The 14859-nt window shown below is 45.6% G+C and overlaps 1 protein-coding gene across 2 annotated transcripts in view; it reads right to left on the reverse strand.

The window, feature by feature from the left end:
* Positions 1–1950: 1950 nt before the first annotated feature.
* FAM120C (family with sequence similarity 120 member C) overlaps positions 1951–14859 on the reverse strand; it is a 493040-nt gene continuing 480131 nt past the window's right edge. For both annotated transcript variants that reach the window (XM_086940173.1, XM_086940172.1), the window contains exon 16: positions 1951–8768. In XM_086940173.1, the coding sequence (XP_086796299.1) occupies positions 8505–8768 (264 nt within the window). In that variant the 3' untranslated portion in view covers positions 1951–8504. The remainder of the gene's footprint in view (positions 8769–14859) is intronic.

Below are 14859 nucleotides of genomic sequence, written 5' to 3' on the forward strand. Positions count from 1 at the left end.
GTGGCCACCCAAAACCTCCTTATTCCACTTCCAGTGGTTGTGGTTCCCTGTGAAAGGGTAGGGATTGACATTGTCGGTCCCCTTGACATCCAACTGCATCAGGAAATAAATTTATACTAGCAGTAGTGGATCATGTTACCAGATAGCCTGAGGCAATTCCCCTAAGAACTACTAATGCTGTATCTACGGCCCTCATTGGTATCTTTAACAGAGTGGGGTTTCCAAAGGAAGTGGTATCAGACAGAGGTAAAAACTTCATGTCTGGCTGACTAAAACATATTGGGAAGTGCAACAGAGGGAGTATGGTTTTTCCCCTTTGAACTTCTGTTTGGTCATCCTGTGAGGGGAACATTGTGTCTTGTGAAGGAAGGCTGGGAGAGACCTCTCAAAGAGCTTAAACAGGACACCGTGGATTATGTGCTTGGCCTTTGTCCAGGATTGATGAGTACATGGAGAAAGCATAGAAAAACCTGGAGGCCAGACAAACATTCCAGAAGCACTGATATGACCAAAAGGCTGCAATGGTGGAGTTCCAACCAGGGCAGAAGGTGTGGGTGTTGAAGCAAGCCTGTGGCTCCTAGGGGGCCCTCCAGGACAAATGGAGTGGACACTACCCTATTCTAGAAAGAAAAGGGGAGGTCAGTGTCTGGTGGACCTTGGCAGTTGCAGGAACCCTAAAAGGGTCATCCAAGTAAACAGCCTTAAACACTACCATGACAGGGATGATGTGACCATGCAGATGCTCACTGATGAGGATCAGAAAATAGAAAGTGACCTTTTCCCTGACCTCCTCGCCAACAGCCCTAAAGGTGGGTCAGTAGATGGAGTGATCTTTTCATACACCCTCTCTGCTCAACAGCAAGCTGGCTGCAGGCATGTCTTGGAGCAGTATACCAAGCTCTTTTCCCTTACCCCTGGTCAGACTAACTGGTGTGTCCATGATGTGGATACTGGTGACAGTCTGCCTGTCAAAAGTAAACTCTATAGCATCAAAGCTGAGGTCGGCAAGATGCTGGAGTTAGTGGTAAATGAGCCCTCTGAACGTCCCTGGGCAAGGCCAGTGGTCTTAATCCCCAAACCTGCTCTTGGGTTAAGAGAGCCAGGCAAATGGATGGCGACTACTCATGTTTCATGCTGGTGCTCACAGGTCAACAGACTCAAAACTTCTTGATAGAAAAGTTGAGATTCCACTAATCCCGGTTTTTGTTTCTTTGAATGGGTATAGCCCTCCCCTACAACTCATGAGCCCTCGGGAATCCAGAAAACAGGATGCCCATCCTTTCAGCGGCTGCACATGCTCCTTCAGAAGCAAACTATAGTAGCTTTCCTAGAAGTGCAAGAAAAAGGAAAAGGAGAAAGGCTGGTTCTGGAGGCCTGTTCCCTTGTCCTGACCTACAAAGTGGTTTTGCAGCTGCTGCATGGTCTGTGAGGGCAGGAACTGCCTTTACTGAAATCCCTTTGAAAAACCTTTGAATTTGCGAAATTGGCTCAAGTCCATCGCAAGGGTTTTGAGCTCTAGCTTTGACATGGCTGACATCCTTTCCACTTTAAAGTGTTATAACGCGGCATCACACTTGTCTTTGAAGAAATGTTCATCATCAAACAACATGGCCTTTACACTGCAAGAAAAGCCTGTAGATGGCAGCCAGGCGCAACAGTGTAAGGCCATTGAAGACCCCATGGTCCCAGCCACCAAATCAGATATGTCCATAGCTTTCCTGACTGTCCCACAATTCCTCCTTAAATATCCATCATGTTGCCAGACAAAGGCTGAATGAATGTCTGGTACATATTTTAACTGTGTGGACATAAGATATGGGAGGATAAAAACACTGGGTCCTTGAGCAGACACACAAACATGTTCTTGTAGCAAAGATATTACAAGCACAAATAATTTACCAGTTACAACGGGTCAGCAAAAAGAGAAAGGAGAAAAGACCAAAAGATGACTTTTTACTAAAAGAATAGACCTTTATTAAGCATTGTAAGTCTCTTGGCATTAACTGAACAGCAAACTTGTGTCCATCAAGAAACAAACCCAAAGCAATCCACTTCCCTTCACAAAAGCTTCCCCGAAGAGTCAGCCATTCAAACTTACATTGATAATCTATGGAGCTGTTGAAAGGGGGTTGGGTATGGTGCAGGACAGTTCGGGTGGGGAAGGAGTGGATCTGGTAGAGAGTTGGAACTTCAGGGGGTATATTTCTGTGTGCAGGGGGAGCAGGAAAAGGGAAGAGTAGCACATTTTGCACTCACTAAAACGGGTGTCATTAGCATAAAGGAACATATTACACAGAGAAGGAAACCAGGATACCATTCTCTAGTTTTTCATAAACATGTACGGCATCATTTAACAGGTGTAACTAAAATAGTTTTGTATTCTTTCCAGTGAATATTTAATCTAATCATATATATTAAAAAGAAAGGACTGTTTAAAAAGAGCATGGATTAGTGATAAAATCTGCAGCTAAACTTGATCAAGCTCGGAAAGGGAGGAAGGCTTACAATAAAAGTTTAAATGTCTATATTTGTTTTTTAACTGAAATTAAATTTTACTAGTTAAGTACTACAAACAAGGGAGAACCATAGTTCCATAGCATGGGAGCAATAGATACATCAAGGGGAAAGTGTTGGCCCCGATTAGACAGAGCCATGTTTTTATGTTATTAATTCATTTTTAAACATTCACGAACAAAAAACCCTTAGAAATTAATGACAATATTCAACTCCAAAGCCCTAAGCAACAACAGGTGGTGAAGAGTTGCATAATTTTTGAAACATCCTCTAGATAGCACAAACAATCCAAAAAAAGGAAGGAAGTTGAGATACTGAGAAAAATGTAACAACAAAATAAAAGTGAAAAATAGGTTTTAGAAAATACACTCCCGACCAGGAACTACACATCAGCAAAACTTTGGAAGGTGAGTAGTGACACTTGCATCACAGGAGGAGATTTTTCTGTTGTAACACACAGTTAGTAATGGTGAGACTTCCTATATTAGTCAGGCAACAGTGCAAATTACCAGCCTGTTTGACAATAACAAATCCTGAATTATAGCCTTCCCCTTGAGGTGGGACCTGTTACTGATCCCTGGAGTGTGTGTTCGCCAAAGGTCAGATACCCTACTGAAATACCTAAACCTAACGAAAATGACCAATTACATTGTATAATCATGTTTCACAATACATATGGGGATTATTATCAGCATAGCAGGTCTAGGCCTTCTGACAACAGGACCCAGCAGTAGTTTAAAGCGAGTTAAGATAGAAGATAAAACAAGAGGGAAAAACAGCGCCAATAACGCAGCATGTGTTCATTGGTAAGATTAAAATGCCTGCTAATCACAACAGAACAGTAATGGTTAAATATTAATGAAAACATTTGTGCAGCTGTAAAAATGTGGCTCGTGGACATGAGAAGATTTTTCGTAACTGTTCATAGCAGTATTCGCTCACAAAACGGCAGCGTTTATTGGCTACATCTCATAAAATGTTAACTTCCCATCTGGGTGTCAGAAGAGGATAGAGGGACTTTTGATCCATCATGGGGAGGGAAGGATGCAGGCATAGCCCTTTGCGGCCCTGCTAGAAAGTGTCCTAATATCAGAACAATGATGACAAAAAGCTGATGCCCCTAAAGCATCTTTGTTGGACTAACAGATGGTAGCTTCCACCACTATGAAAAGGGGTTTAAAAGTGGGCATAGTGCCTGGAAGCGATCCTACGGTAAACGTTAAGCAATCCTACCAAAGATAAAGGATGCTTCTGCATTCAACAATTGTATTGAAGTTGTGTTAAAAGTTTGAAATTAGGGGAAATTCATGAATGCTTCAATTCAATACAGCCATAAAAGGCTATGGCTGGGATTGGCTGAAGCCTGACAAAAGTAATTCACACAGAATTTAAGTATCTCAAGTTGAAAAACAATAATAATAAAAAATAAAAATATCCCTCATCATGATAAAAACCTTAAAGGTTTCATCAAAATAATCATAATTATGTATGTTAAAAGGTCGGTTAAATGACCCCAAAATATGCTCCTGTACAAAATAAGCGGTCCCCACACTTTTGAAAAGGGAGCCCGAGCTCACTTTTCCTCTTCATCAGTCTTGGAAATGGCAGGGGACGCCTCGCCTCATGAAGTGCGACTGGTAATCTGCAGGAACCACAAGGGCCATCTCTAGGTCCGGCTTGAAAATTAGGAAACAGCAGCCAGGAGTCCTGATGCATGTGTGCATGGGATGTATTTTGGAAGCAAGACATGCAAACAAGGGGGTTTACAAGAGGAGTTTCACAGCGGACACGAAAGGTCCTTATCCTCCTCCCCTGCAGGAATGATCTTGCCCAATATGCATGCAGATAAGCCAAAGATTCTTTGATCTTGGGGGGCACTGCACAGCCAAAAGGAGATGCCAAGTAGCTTCCTGGAATAACAGTATCAATTAACCTATGTTTTGAACAGAACCAGTAGTAATGAAGTCGGCTTGGAGACCTGCTACGTGCAACTCCAGCAACCAACATTGAGGTCACAGCATCTCCCTTACAGGGAAGCTGAATGTTTAGAACTATGGGTGTCACAGCAAGTTAAGGAGACACAGCTGAAAAAGGTCTTACATGGTCAAAGACGGTGTGCTGCTGAAACAGGCTTGTCTGTAAGTCACAATGAGTTCCTTTGCAAGGGTACTCACTGAGTCTGAATACTTCATGGATGACTGGTGACATCGCATTACATAAGCCTCTCGTAGTCCATATGAACCACTAGGTATCATCAGGTGGTTATCGGATGCCGCTCGGGTTTATGTCAATACTGAGAAAGGATGCTGTATGTTCTGCCCCATGAAGAATCAGTACATATATGTAGATGACCAGTTTGCAGCACAGTAGTGCAGGTCAAAGTCATAAGTGTGTTCAAATGCACTTTCACCAAGGTGGTCAATGCATTCAACTCAATCTCTGCTTCTCCCCCTCCTCTAACAATGTCTACTAGATGCTCAGGTAGGAAGGTTTGGTCTTTGCAGAGAGCCCCGTGATGTGATGGGAAGGAAGGCTGGCTGCAGAGGAGCCTGGGGAAGAATTCAATTGAGCCTCCGACACTGAGCTCACGGTCTGGTCATTCATGACCAATGCGGATTTCTCGGGTACCCACAACCACTCCAAGGATCTCTGACGAGCACAGCTAAAGGATTTACAGACATCAGGTCATGCATGCCTCATCACAGCCCTCCTTCTAGAGCCAGACCTCCAGATTGGCACATCCAGAAAAACCAAAAAGGTGCACTAGCAAAAGGTAAGTGAACACAACACGAAAGTGCAGATCAGTGAAAATAAAAGATTTAGAATGTATAGGGATTAAACCACTTCAATCACAAGTGAAGGCAGAGTGTGAGTCTTTACTTTTACTGCAGAGCATGCAACAACTGCAAATAGATATTCCTTGAAGAAAACACTCAATGGTGCATTCGACAGTAAAAAAAAAGGTGATGCCTGAGACCAAATGTCTCAATCCAGGCAAGAAGCTAAAATGATGGGCCTTTGAAGAGAAACATCCAGGAATAACAAAGAGCCATGGATTATTTTTTTAAATAAGGTAAAATATAACCTTCTCCCATATCCAGCCAGCAAGTGGCACCATTGAAATCTAGGGAGAAAAGGACACTGGGTAAACAAGAGCAATCCTGCAAGAAGTGACTTAAGTGAGGCTCATTAAGAAAATGTTTTATTCCTAAAACATCTCCCAGTTAACTTTGTTGTTAGGTGGCTCTGATTGTGAACTGTACATATATGTTGAAAGAAAATGTAATGATGAAGACTACACTGGGTCAATTTCAAGGCATGTGTTCCTTATGCCACATTAAAGAAAGAAGACCCTATGGGTGGACACAACTACCAAGAATAAAAAGTCCTAGTTGACGGATGGTAGGGATGACGCAATACAAAACGCTTCTCTTTTTAAGTTCCACTGCCAGAACAAGGTTTCTTGTGCTGTGGACACATTTTTTTCCTGGCTGGGAGCTTTATACCAAGGACTACAACAGTTCGGCCGTAGACTATCCTTTGCCAGACTCCTCTTGGATCCAGAGCGGTCATTGTCTGTGAGAAACCTCAGAAGAACAATAAATGTAATTTTACGGACATAAATGAGACTTGAACACACATGTGAAGAAGCCCCTCAATGTTGTAGATAATTTTACAAGCTCTCTCGTTGGCAGCAGATCTCTCCTAGTAAAAACTGGGGTGCAGGTCTCCTTTTTGACGTCAAGGAGAGTCATTAAGGAGTGCCTGCCAATCAAGAGCTGTCCTGTTTCAAACACTGCACTCCGTATCGGACGTGGAAATCAAATAATGCGCTCTAGTAATATTTTAAGGCCCCAAATGTAGGCCATTCACCAATGATTAGGAAGAGGAAGAAGACTGAAAACTCCCCTAAATACAATCTGTGGCCTCATGACATTACAAAGTAATCTCAGTCTCCGATGGAGTCCTAACATAATATTGTTTATTAAATAGTATTCATGAACTAGGTAAAGTCCCCAGCATGCAGCCAAGTAGTGTCATTGGCTGCTTCTCTTCGCGGCTTGTGGATTCATGGTGCTGTTTTGATGATGCTTTGCTGGCACCCCCACTTCAGTCTACCCAACAGCTGAAGGTGTCAATCCTCCTGTGCTGCTTGGGGATTCCAGGCCTGCTGTGCTCATTTAGTCTTGGTGGAGTAAACCAGCTGCTGTGCTTGTTTCTTGGGAAAGGCGTGTGCAAATGGTTTATATATGCGTTACAGGAGAGTCTAAGAACACTCGCCCTACCACAATGTGCCTGGATGCCCAGAGAACCAGAACATTAATGTTACTTATGCATGATTGAATGGCCACTGCTCCCACAAGACAAGCCAGCACCTTCATGAAGCACTGCATGTGTGTGTGTAAGCACAGCTTTGATATTACATCTGGTGCATGGTTTGTCTGATCGATCCCCCCACTCAGAGTTGAAACCCAGGAGCAGTCCTGAATACCGCTCTGGGACAAGGATTCGGCTGAGATGATCTCCTATTACAACGGGGTAGTAAGATTCAACGGGTAGGATGTGTCACCGTTTTGTAACCTGGGGCTGGCAGTCTGATTGCCAGAGCCATGTGCAGGGACTCCGCACCAGGACGAGTCCATTCGTCTGTGCTCACAGAAGTGATCAAAGTCTGAGGAACCACAGCAGGAATACAAATATCTGGTGTCTGCTAAAAACACCTCCACGTTAATACCTGGGAGCAGTCCGATTATCATTGCAAATCCCAATACCATCATTGTTGGGTAAATGCTCTGTCGCTGGTGTGGCAAATGAAAACATCCATCATTGGATCCTTTCGCTCTTGACTTCAATCATTTTTGGCATTTGCTGGATGCCACTGGTCAACACCCGAACCTGAAAGACACTTCACAAGAAATGCCCTGCTCCCCTAGGACACCGATAGCTTCCTAGGTATATATTTATATATAAACATCTTTCTCTCTACATACATATATAAAGTTTGTGTGCGGCCATGCATGTTTGCAGACACGCTCAGGAATATATATCATGTATATACACGCACATTCACTTTCTCATCAAATGAAGATTCTCTCCCGCTTTCACAACTCATCCATAACCCGCTCACTGATGCAAACGTTGCAATGTCTGTTCACTTGAACATCTGAGAAGTAGATTAGGTCAGTGACTCAGAGGCTCCGTCGTCTGTGCAGCGCCAATTGGCAGGAAAAATCTGCCAGTTACCTTCAGATCTCTAATCTCCTTGTACAAAGGTTCAATTCATATATTTGTATGTATGCATACAGTAGGAAATAAACGGGGACAAGCTCTAATCATGTACAGGGCTGATATGCAGACTGAGCTCACCAGACTAGACAGTGAACCGGGACGCCCACACCAAAGCTTGTGTTTTCAGGGAAGAAGAGTGCCAGTGCCACTCCATAGGAGCTTTAGAGCATGGCCTGTCCTCCCCAGCGCCCCCTCCAACATGTGTTCACAGTATATGTAACATTCATACTGGGGAAGAAGCTAGGTAGACACTTCAGGTCATAGGTCCATCATCTTTATACTCTCAGACCTCCCTAACCACACAGGGCAGGGAATATGGACAAGAAAGCCACATATGTGTCCCACTATTCTTTGTCAACTCCCCAAATCTCCCCTCTACCATTTATGTGCCATTACTTCCACCTCTTGAAAAAGGAGACTGGAAGGAGGGTAGGACTGCACAAGAGAATATTTTTTTTAAAAAAATGGCACCCATATAAAAAGGGATTCTTGCAAGCCTTCAAGTTTGGGGTCATTTCTTGTCCAGCTTCCCTCACCTGTTTCATTTAGGTTAGTGGGAGCAGAGGAGGGGCCTTCCTCACCAAGATAGCAGCCAAACTCTACCCAGTAACTGAAGCCCACCACCCTGGCCTTTCCCCAAGCTGAGTCTGTCCATCAGGTACTGTACAAGATTTCACCCCGTTTCTTCTTGGTCCTGTGTTTCACTCCTCCTTCTGAAGGGGAGCTGCTAGCACCTTTTCCTCTCGGCAAGAGTCACTGTTCTCTCCAAGAGTGCTAAAGTGGGGTCCCCCAGGACTGGTATCATTGCACACATCATTGTCTCTGGGTAAGGCACATGGGGGCAGCGGGGCGGTCGGGCCACTCTCCTCCTCTGCCGCTGTGCCGCCACTGCTTCCGTCGTTCCCATTGACTTGAAGGGGACTGCGGTTCTGTTCTGTTGGCTTCGAGGCTCCATCTGCTGAGCTCTGTAGATGAAAAAGTGCAAGTTACTTACCAAGGCAACTGTGGCTTGAGTACTTTCATCTCTAAAATCATGCAAATGAGATAGCTGAAGAAATACTTCAGAAAACAAGCAAAACAAAGCCAGAGAAGGTTATGTTCTATAAAGCACTCTGCCACTGAGCTTCTCAACACTGGCTAAAAAACTAGCACCACAATGACAAAGAAGAGCAACAGAATGTGGGACAGAGGCTAAAAAATGTTGTCGATTAGTAAACCAGGTCTGCAATACCTTTCTACAACCCATCAGAATGGGTTCATCATGTAGAGCAAGGTAGAAGGCATTCCAGAATGTGGCCGCTGCAACGGAAAAGGATAGCCCCATAGCTCGCAGATTTTGCTTTATAGACCACAAGAGGAAATTGGATAAATGAAATGGTCAATTTGGAGTATAGCACTCAAAATCTGAAGGCAGTAATGCAGCAGTCTTTTGGTGCACAGCTTATTCTTCCAGCTCTGAAACAGCGCCAGCTACGGATGGAAAGCCGTAGGAGAAAGTGCTCCTGGCTTCAGAGCCAAGCGACCACCAGGCAGCAGCATTCTGCACCAGCTCAAGATGAATATAGCCTTTTCTGAGTCAGGGCAGGGTATGTGTAGATGTTCCAATATGTCTATCAACTCAAACTTTTCTCATCAGTTCCCTTTCTATGCAGACGTAGAATCTATTTTAATGCAAGGGGCTAAGAGGGCACAGATCAGGAGCTGGATGCCTGAGAGCTGCCTGATTGACTAAGTAGAACAATTGTTACTTACCCGTAAACAGGTGGTTCTCCAGTATTGGTGTCTTTCATAGATTCACATGCTTGAATATTCCCCGTCGTCGAAGTGGGAGTCCCACGGTACATAAAATAGCAATAATGCTAAATATATATATGTAAATATATGTGAAAAAACATAATACATAATAAAAGAAGAGGTAAATACAAATGAAAAAACCTCCAGAACAATTCCTACATAGGAATGCATGGTAAAGAGAAAAAACACTTGTAACACATTAGTGTCATAATGTTAGTCCAAACTACAGCCAATCAGGCGCAAGTACCCTCTAGAACCTTCTCCTCAGAAGCCCAAGTCCTTAGATTTTCGTAGCACCAAAGAGACCTAGGGCCCGATGTAGGTAAATGCCATTTACCGATTTTAAAATACCGAATCCTACCGATTCGGTATTTCAGAATCGGTAAATGGTATGTAGGTCACAACATCTGGATTCGTTACCGAATCCTTAACAATTCTTTAATTACCGATTCGGTAAATACCGAATCGGTAATGGCCATTCATTCCTATGGGCTTTGAAGCCCATAGGAATGATTAGGCATTACCGATTCGGTATTTACCGAATCGGTAATTAAAGAATTCACAAGGGTGCAGGGGGTGTCACTTTGACACCCTCTGGCACCCCCAAAACAGGCACAGGTGCCATGTGGCAGGCATACCTGCCCTAAGGGCAGGTCTGCCTGTCACATGACATAGGTGTGCATGCACACATGTGCATGCACACCGGAATCGGTATTTTACCATGGATTTGTATTCCATGGTAAAATACCGATTCTGTAAGCCATGTGCAGAAGGTACATTGCCTACCTACATTGTATTTTCGGAAATTTTACCGAATCGGTAAATATTACCGAATCGGTAATTATTTTACCGATTCGGTACATATTACCGAATCGGTAAATTTACCGATTCGGTAATGATACCGATTCGGTAAAATTTCCGAAAATGTGCCCCTACATCTCAATAGCCCTTTACCGATCGGAAACGGCCAAAAATCGGTATTTTCGGCCGTTTCCGACCGGTAAAGGGCTACCTACATCTGGCCCCTAGAGTGCATGAGGAGAAGAGAGCCTCTGAGGGGAGGAACGGGTGGGTTGCATGTGAATCTATGAAAGACACCAATACTGGAGAACCACCTGTTTACAGGTAACAATTGTTCTTCTCCAGTATTAGGGGTGTCTTTCATAGATTCACATGCTTGAATGGAATAGAGAGCAGTAACCTCCGTAGAGCTGAGATTGCTAGGCACATATGGAAAAAGCCAAAGACAGTAATAATACAGTCATGTAACAATAATAGCAATCACAGCAGAACACAAGGAGGAGGGAACAGAGGCTCACCTTATTTGAAAAGATGACAAAGTACTGCCTGCCCCACTGCGGTATCTGCTTCATTGATGGCATCCAAGCAGTAATGCTTGGTGAAGGTGTGCCTGCTGGACCATGTCGCTGCACGGCAAATCTGATGAAGTGGCACACCAGCAAACAAGGCGGTGGATGAAGACATCGCCCTCGTAGAATGAGCCTTCACTGAAGACTGCAGTGGTTTGCCTGCTTGTTGATGACAGAAGGTAATGACAGAAGAAAGCCAGCGGGCAATTGTTGGTTTGGTAACTGGATGCCCCTTACGCAGTCGCCCATGAGCAATGAACAGTTGGTCGGACTTGCGGAAGGAGGCAGTTTTGGCAATGTAAAATTTAAGGCATCGTTTGATGTCCAAAGAATGCAAGCGCTGCTCGGCCGGAGACCTTGGGTCCGGAAAGAAAGTCTTTAGGAACACAGGCTCATTCAGATGAAAATCCGTAGGCACTTTAGGTAAGAAAGAGGGGTTGGTGCGAAGCACCATGCCATCAGATTTGAATTGTAGATAAGGTGGCTTGATAGTGAAAGCGTGAAGGTCGCTCACGCGATGAGATGAAGTCAAAGCTAAAAGCAACGCAACCTTCCAGGCGAGGAACTTGATATCAGCCCTATGGATAGGTTCAAATGGTGCCTTCATACGTTGAGATAGTACAACATTGAGGTGCCATGGTGGAGGAGGGCGCCGAACAGGTGGGAAATTACGGAAGAGCCCTTTGAAGAACTGGCGTATGATTCTGGATGAACAGAGGGAGGAAGAGCCATTGTGTCGGAAGCGAGAGATTGCAGCTAGGAAACCTCTCAAGGTAGCATATGAAAGTCCGGACTGAGCGATACTTCAGAAGAACGGAAGAAGTTGCTCCAGAGTAGAATAGATTGGATGGACATTTGCTGCTACCCACCAATGACAGAATCTTTTCCACTTGAGTTTATACGTTTTGATGGTAGACGGAGCCCTAGCATGAGCGAGGATGTCTCTGCTTTCTTGAGATATGTTCAAGTCTGCGAATTCAAGGTGCTCAGGTTCCATGCTGATAACTGTAGCGTGGAGGGATCTGGATGGCACACTTGGCCTCTGTCCATCGTTAGGAGGTCTGGACGAGGACGCAGAGGGATGGGCTCGCAGTGGGACAGCAGAAGCAGTTCGGAAAACCATGCCTGTCTGGGCCAACGAGGTGCGATCAATAGGATGTGACAGGGCTGCCTCCGCATCTTCCACAGCACCCGCAGTACTAACGGAATCGGCGGAAAAGCGTAAGCAAACAGATCGCACCAAATCGATCAAAAGGGCATTCCCGCACAAACCGGGGTGGGGATGCCAGCTTGCGTAAGATGGGCAGTTTCGATTCTCTGGCGTTGCAAAGAGGTCTAGAGTTGGACGACCCCATCGGTGGAACACAAGATCCAGAGTCGGCTGGTGCAGTTCCCATTCGTGTGTCGATGATGTGGACCTGCTTAGAGAGTCCGCTAGGATGTTGGACACGCCCAGCAGATGGACAGCCGTCAAGGTGATCTGATGACGGAGAGCCCAAACCCAGATTGACTGGGCCAAGCGAGACAGGTGTGGAGACTTGGTTCCTCCCTGTTTGTTCACGTAGTGCATGCTGGTGGTATTGTCCGTTTTGATAAGCACTGACTCTCCGTGAACTACAGGTAGGAATGATTTGAGCGCTAGGAAGATCGCCACCAACTCTAGCCTGTTGATATGCCACTTGCGTTGGGGCGGAGTCCACTTGCCTTTGATGGATAGGCCTTGGATATGAGCGCCAAGCTCTCCAGAGAGGCGTCTGTCGTGAGCGGGAGATCTGGTGAGTGAACGAGGAACAACGTCCCCATCTCAAGGTTGGTTGGCTGCGTTTACCAATGGAAACTCTTTCATGCGGGCTGGGACTGCAACTAGGTCGTTGAAGGACCCGGACACCTGACGCCACTGTCCGTCCAGTTCCTCCTGAATGGGACGGGTTCGCAACCTGCAATTTGGGATCAGTGCGATACAAGATGATGCCATCCCCAAAAATGATTTTAACGTCCGAACAGAAACGGACTGTTTTCTTCGGATGAGGGAGACCAGACGAAGGATCTTCTGTTGCCGCTCTTGCGAGACGAACGCTTTTAATAGTCTCGTGTCTAGGATAGCTCCCAAGAAATTTCTGGTTTGCAGCGGCGCAAACTGTGACTTTTCGACGTTGATGGCCAACCACAGGGATTGAAATACCTGCTGATAAAGATGAGTGTCCTGACATAGTTGACGGTGGGATTGAGATTTGAGGAGGCAATCGTCCAAGTATGGGAAGATTTGAACACCTTGGAGACGCAGGTGAGCCACCACAGGAGCCAGTACCTTCGTGAACACACGAGAAGCTGATCGAAGTCCGAAGGGCAAGACCTTGAACTGATAATGCGTTTGTCCCACCTTGAAACGCAGGTATTGGCGATGCTGTTGGAGAATCGGGACATGAAAGTACGCGTCTTGAAGGTCTATGGTGGTCATGAAATCCCCGCTGGATAGAAGATGCAGGATCTCTAGTAATGTCAGCATGCGGAAAGATTGGCTCTTGAGGAATTGGTTGAGAGCCCTCAAATCCAGAATGGGCTGCCAGTCTCCGGTCTTCTTGAGTATGAGGAAGAATCAAGAGTAAAACCCCTCTCCTCTTTGATGCACAGGGACCACTTCGACTGCACCTTTTTGAACAAGACGGACTTGATGGTAAAGCTCCTTGAGGTGTGGAGTAGGCAGGGCCAGATGGTGGAGTACGAGGAGGAATCTTGACGAATTCTAAGGTATGACCCCTTTGTACAATGTCTAAAACCCAGCGGTCCGAGGTGATGGAGGACCACTGGGAATAAAACAGAGCGATTAGACCTCCAACACTTTGGGGATGATAAAAATCTTTGGCACTTAGGAGTGGATCCGCGATAGGAGGATTTACCCCTATAGGGTCTGGAGGACAGCTGACGATTGGACCGCTGCTGATTGGATGCGTAACGCTGGTTGCCCAGATTGTATGAGCGATTCTGTTGTCCTCCTCGAAAAGTGGATGAAGTGCTGCGTCCGCGCGCACCTCGAAAGGGCTGTTTTCGAAATTGCAACGTGCCCAATGACTTAGCGGTATCGGTGTCCTTCTTAATGGACTGCAGAGCGTCATCTATGTGAGACCCGAACAGCGACTCCCCATCATATGGCATGTCAAGGATCCTGGATTGGACTTCCTGTCGGAAGGAGGTGGATTTTAACCAACCCTGGTATCGGAGGGCTGCTGCACTTGCAAGCAGACGGAAACCTGTACCAGCAATATCGACTGCACAGTCGATCATTTCTTCCGATGCTCTCTTCCCATCTTGAAGAATCTGTTGAGCGTCCGCCTTGGAGGCCTCCGGTATTAGATCCACTAACGCAGAAATGTCCGACCACATTTGTCGGTCGTAGCACCCCAAAATGGCTAAGGCATTGGCTGCTCGAACAGAAGTGGAAGCCATGGTAGAAAACTTGCGGCCAATAGCATCTAGGCGCCGACCCTCTCTATCGGGAGGCGCGGTGATTGGAGACGCTGGATTCCGAGCTCTACGTTGTGCAGCTTGAGTCACTACTGAGTCTGGCTTAGGGTGAGAGATCAAGCATGCTGGAGAACCGGTTGGGGCCTTGTATTTCTTCTCAAGGCGCAGCATCTGAGCAGGTAAAGTCTTTGGAGCCTGCATGAGTTTAAGTGCTTCCTTCCAAACAAAATCGATGATTGGAATCGTGTGGACTTGTTTGTAAGGTTTATTTTTAAAATCGTAAAGGAAACAGTCCTCCTCACGAAGTGTTCTAGGTAATTTAAAATGCTGAGCCGCTTTGTCCATTAGAAGATGAAAACTGGCGATATCTACTGGAGGTGAATCACCAGAGTCTCCAGGCTGAGGAGATGGCGTCTGCGTTAGGTAGTCG

Source organism: Lissotriton vulgaris, chromosome 10 (genome assembly GCF_964263255.1).
Source record: "Lissotriton vulgaris chromosome 10, aLisVul1.2, whole genome shotgun sequence".
NCBI lineage: Eukaryota > Metazoa > Chordata > Amphibia > Caudata > Salamandridae > Lissotriton > Lissotriton vulgaris.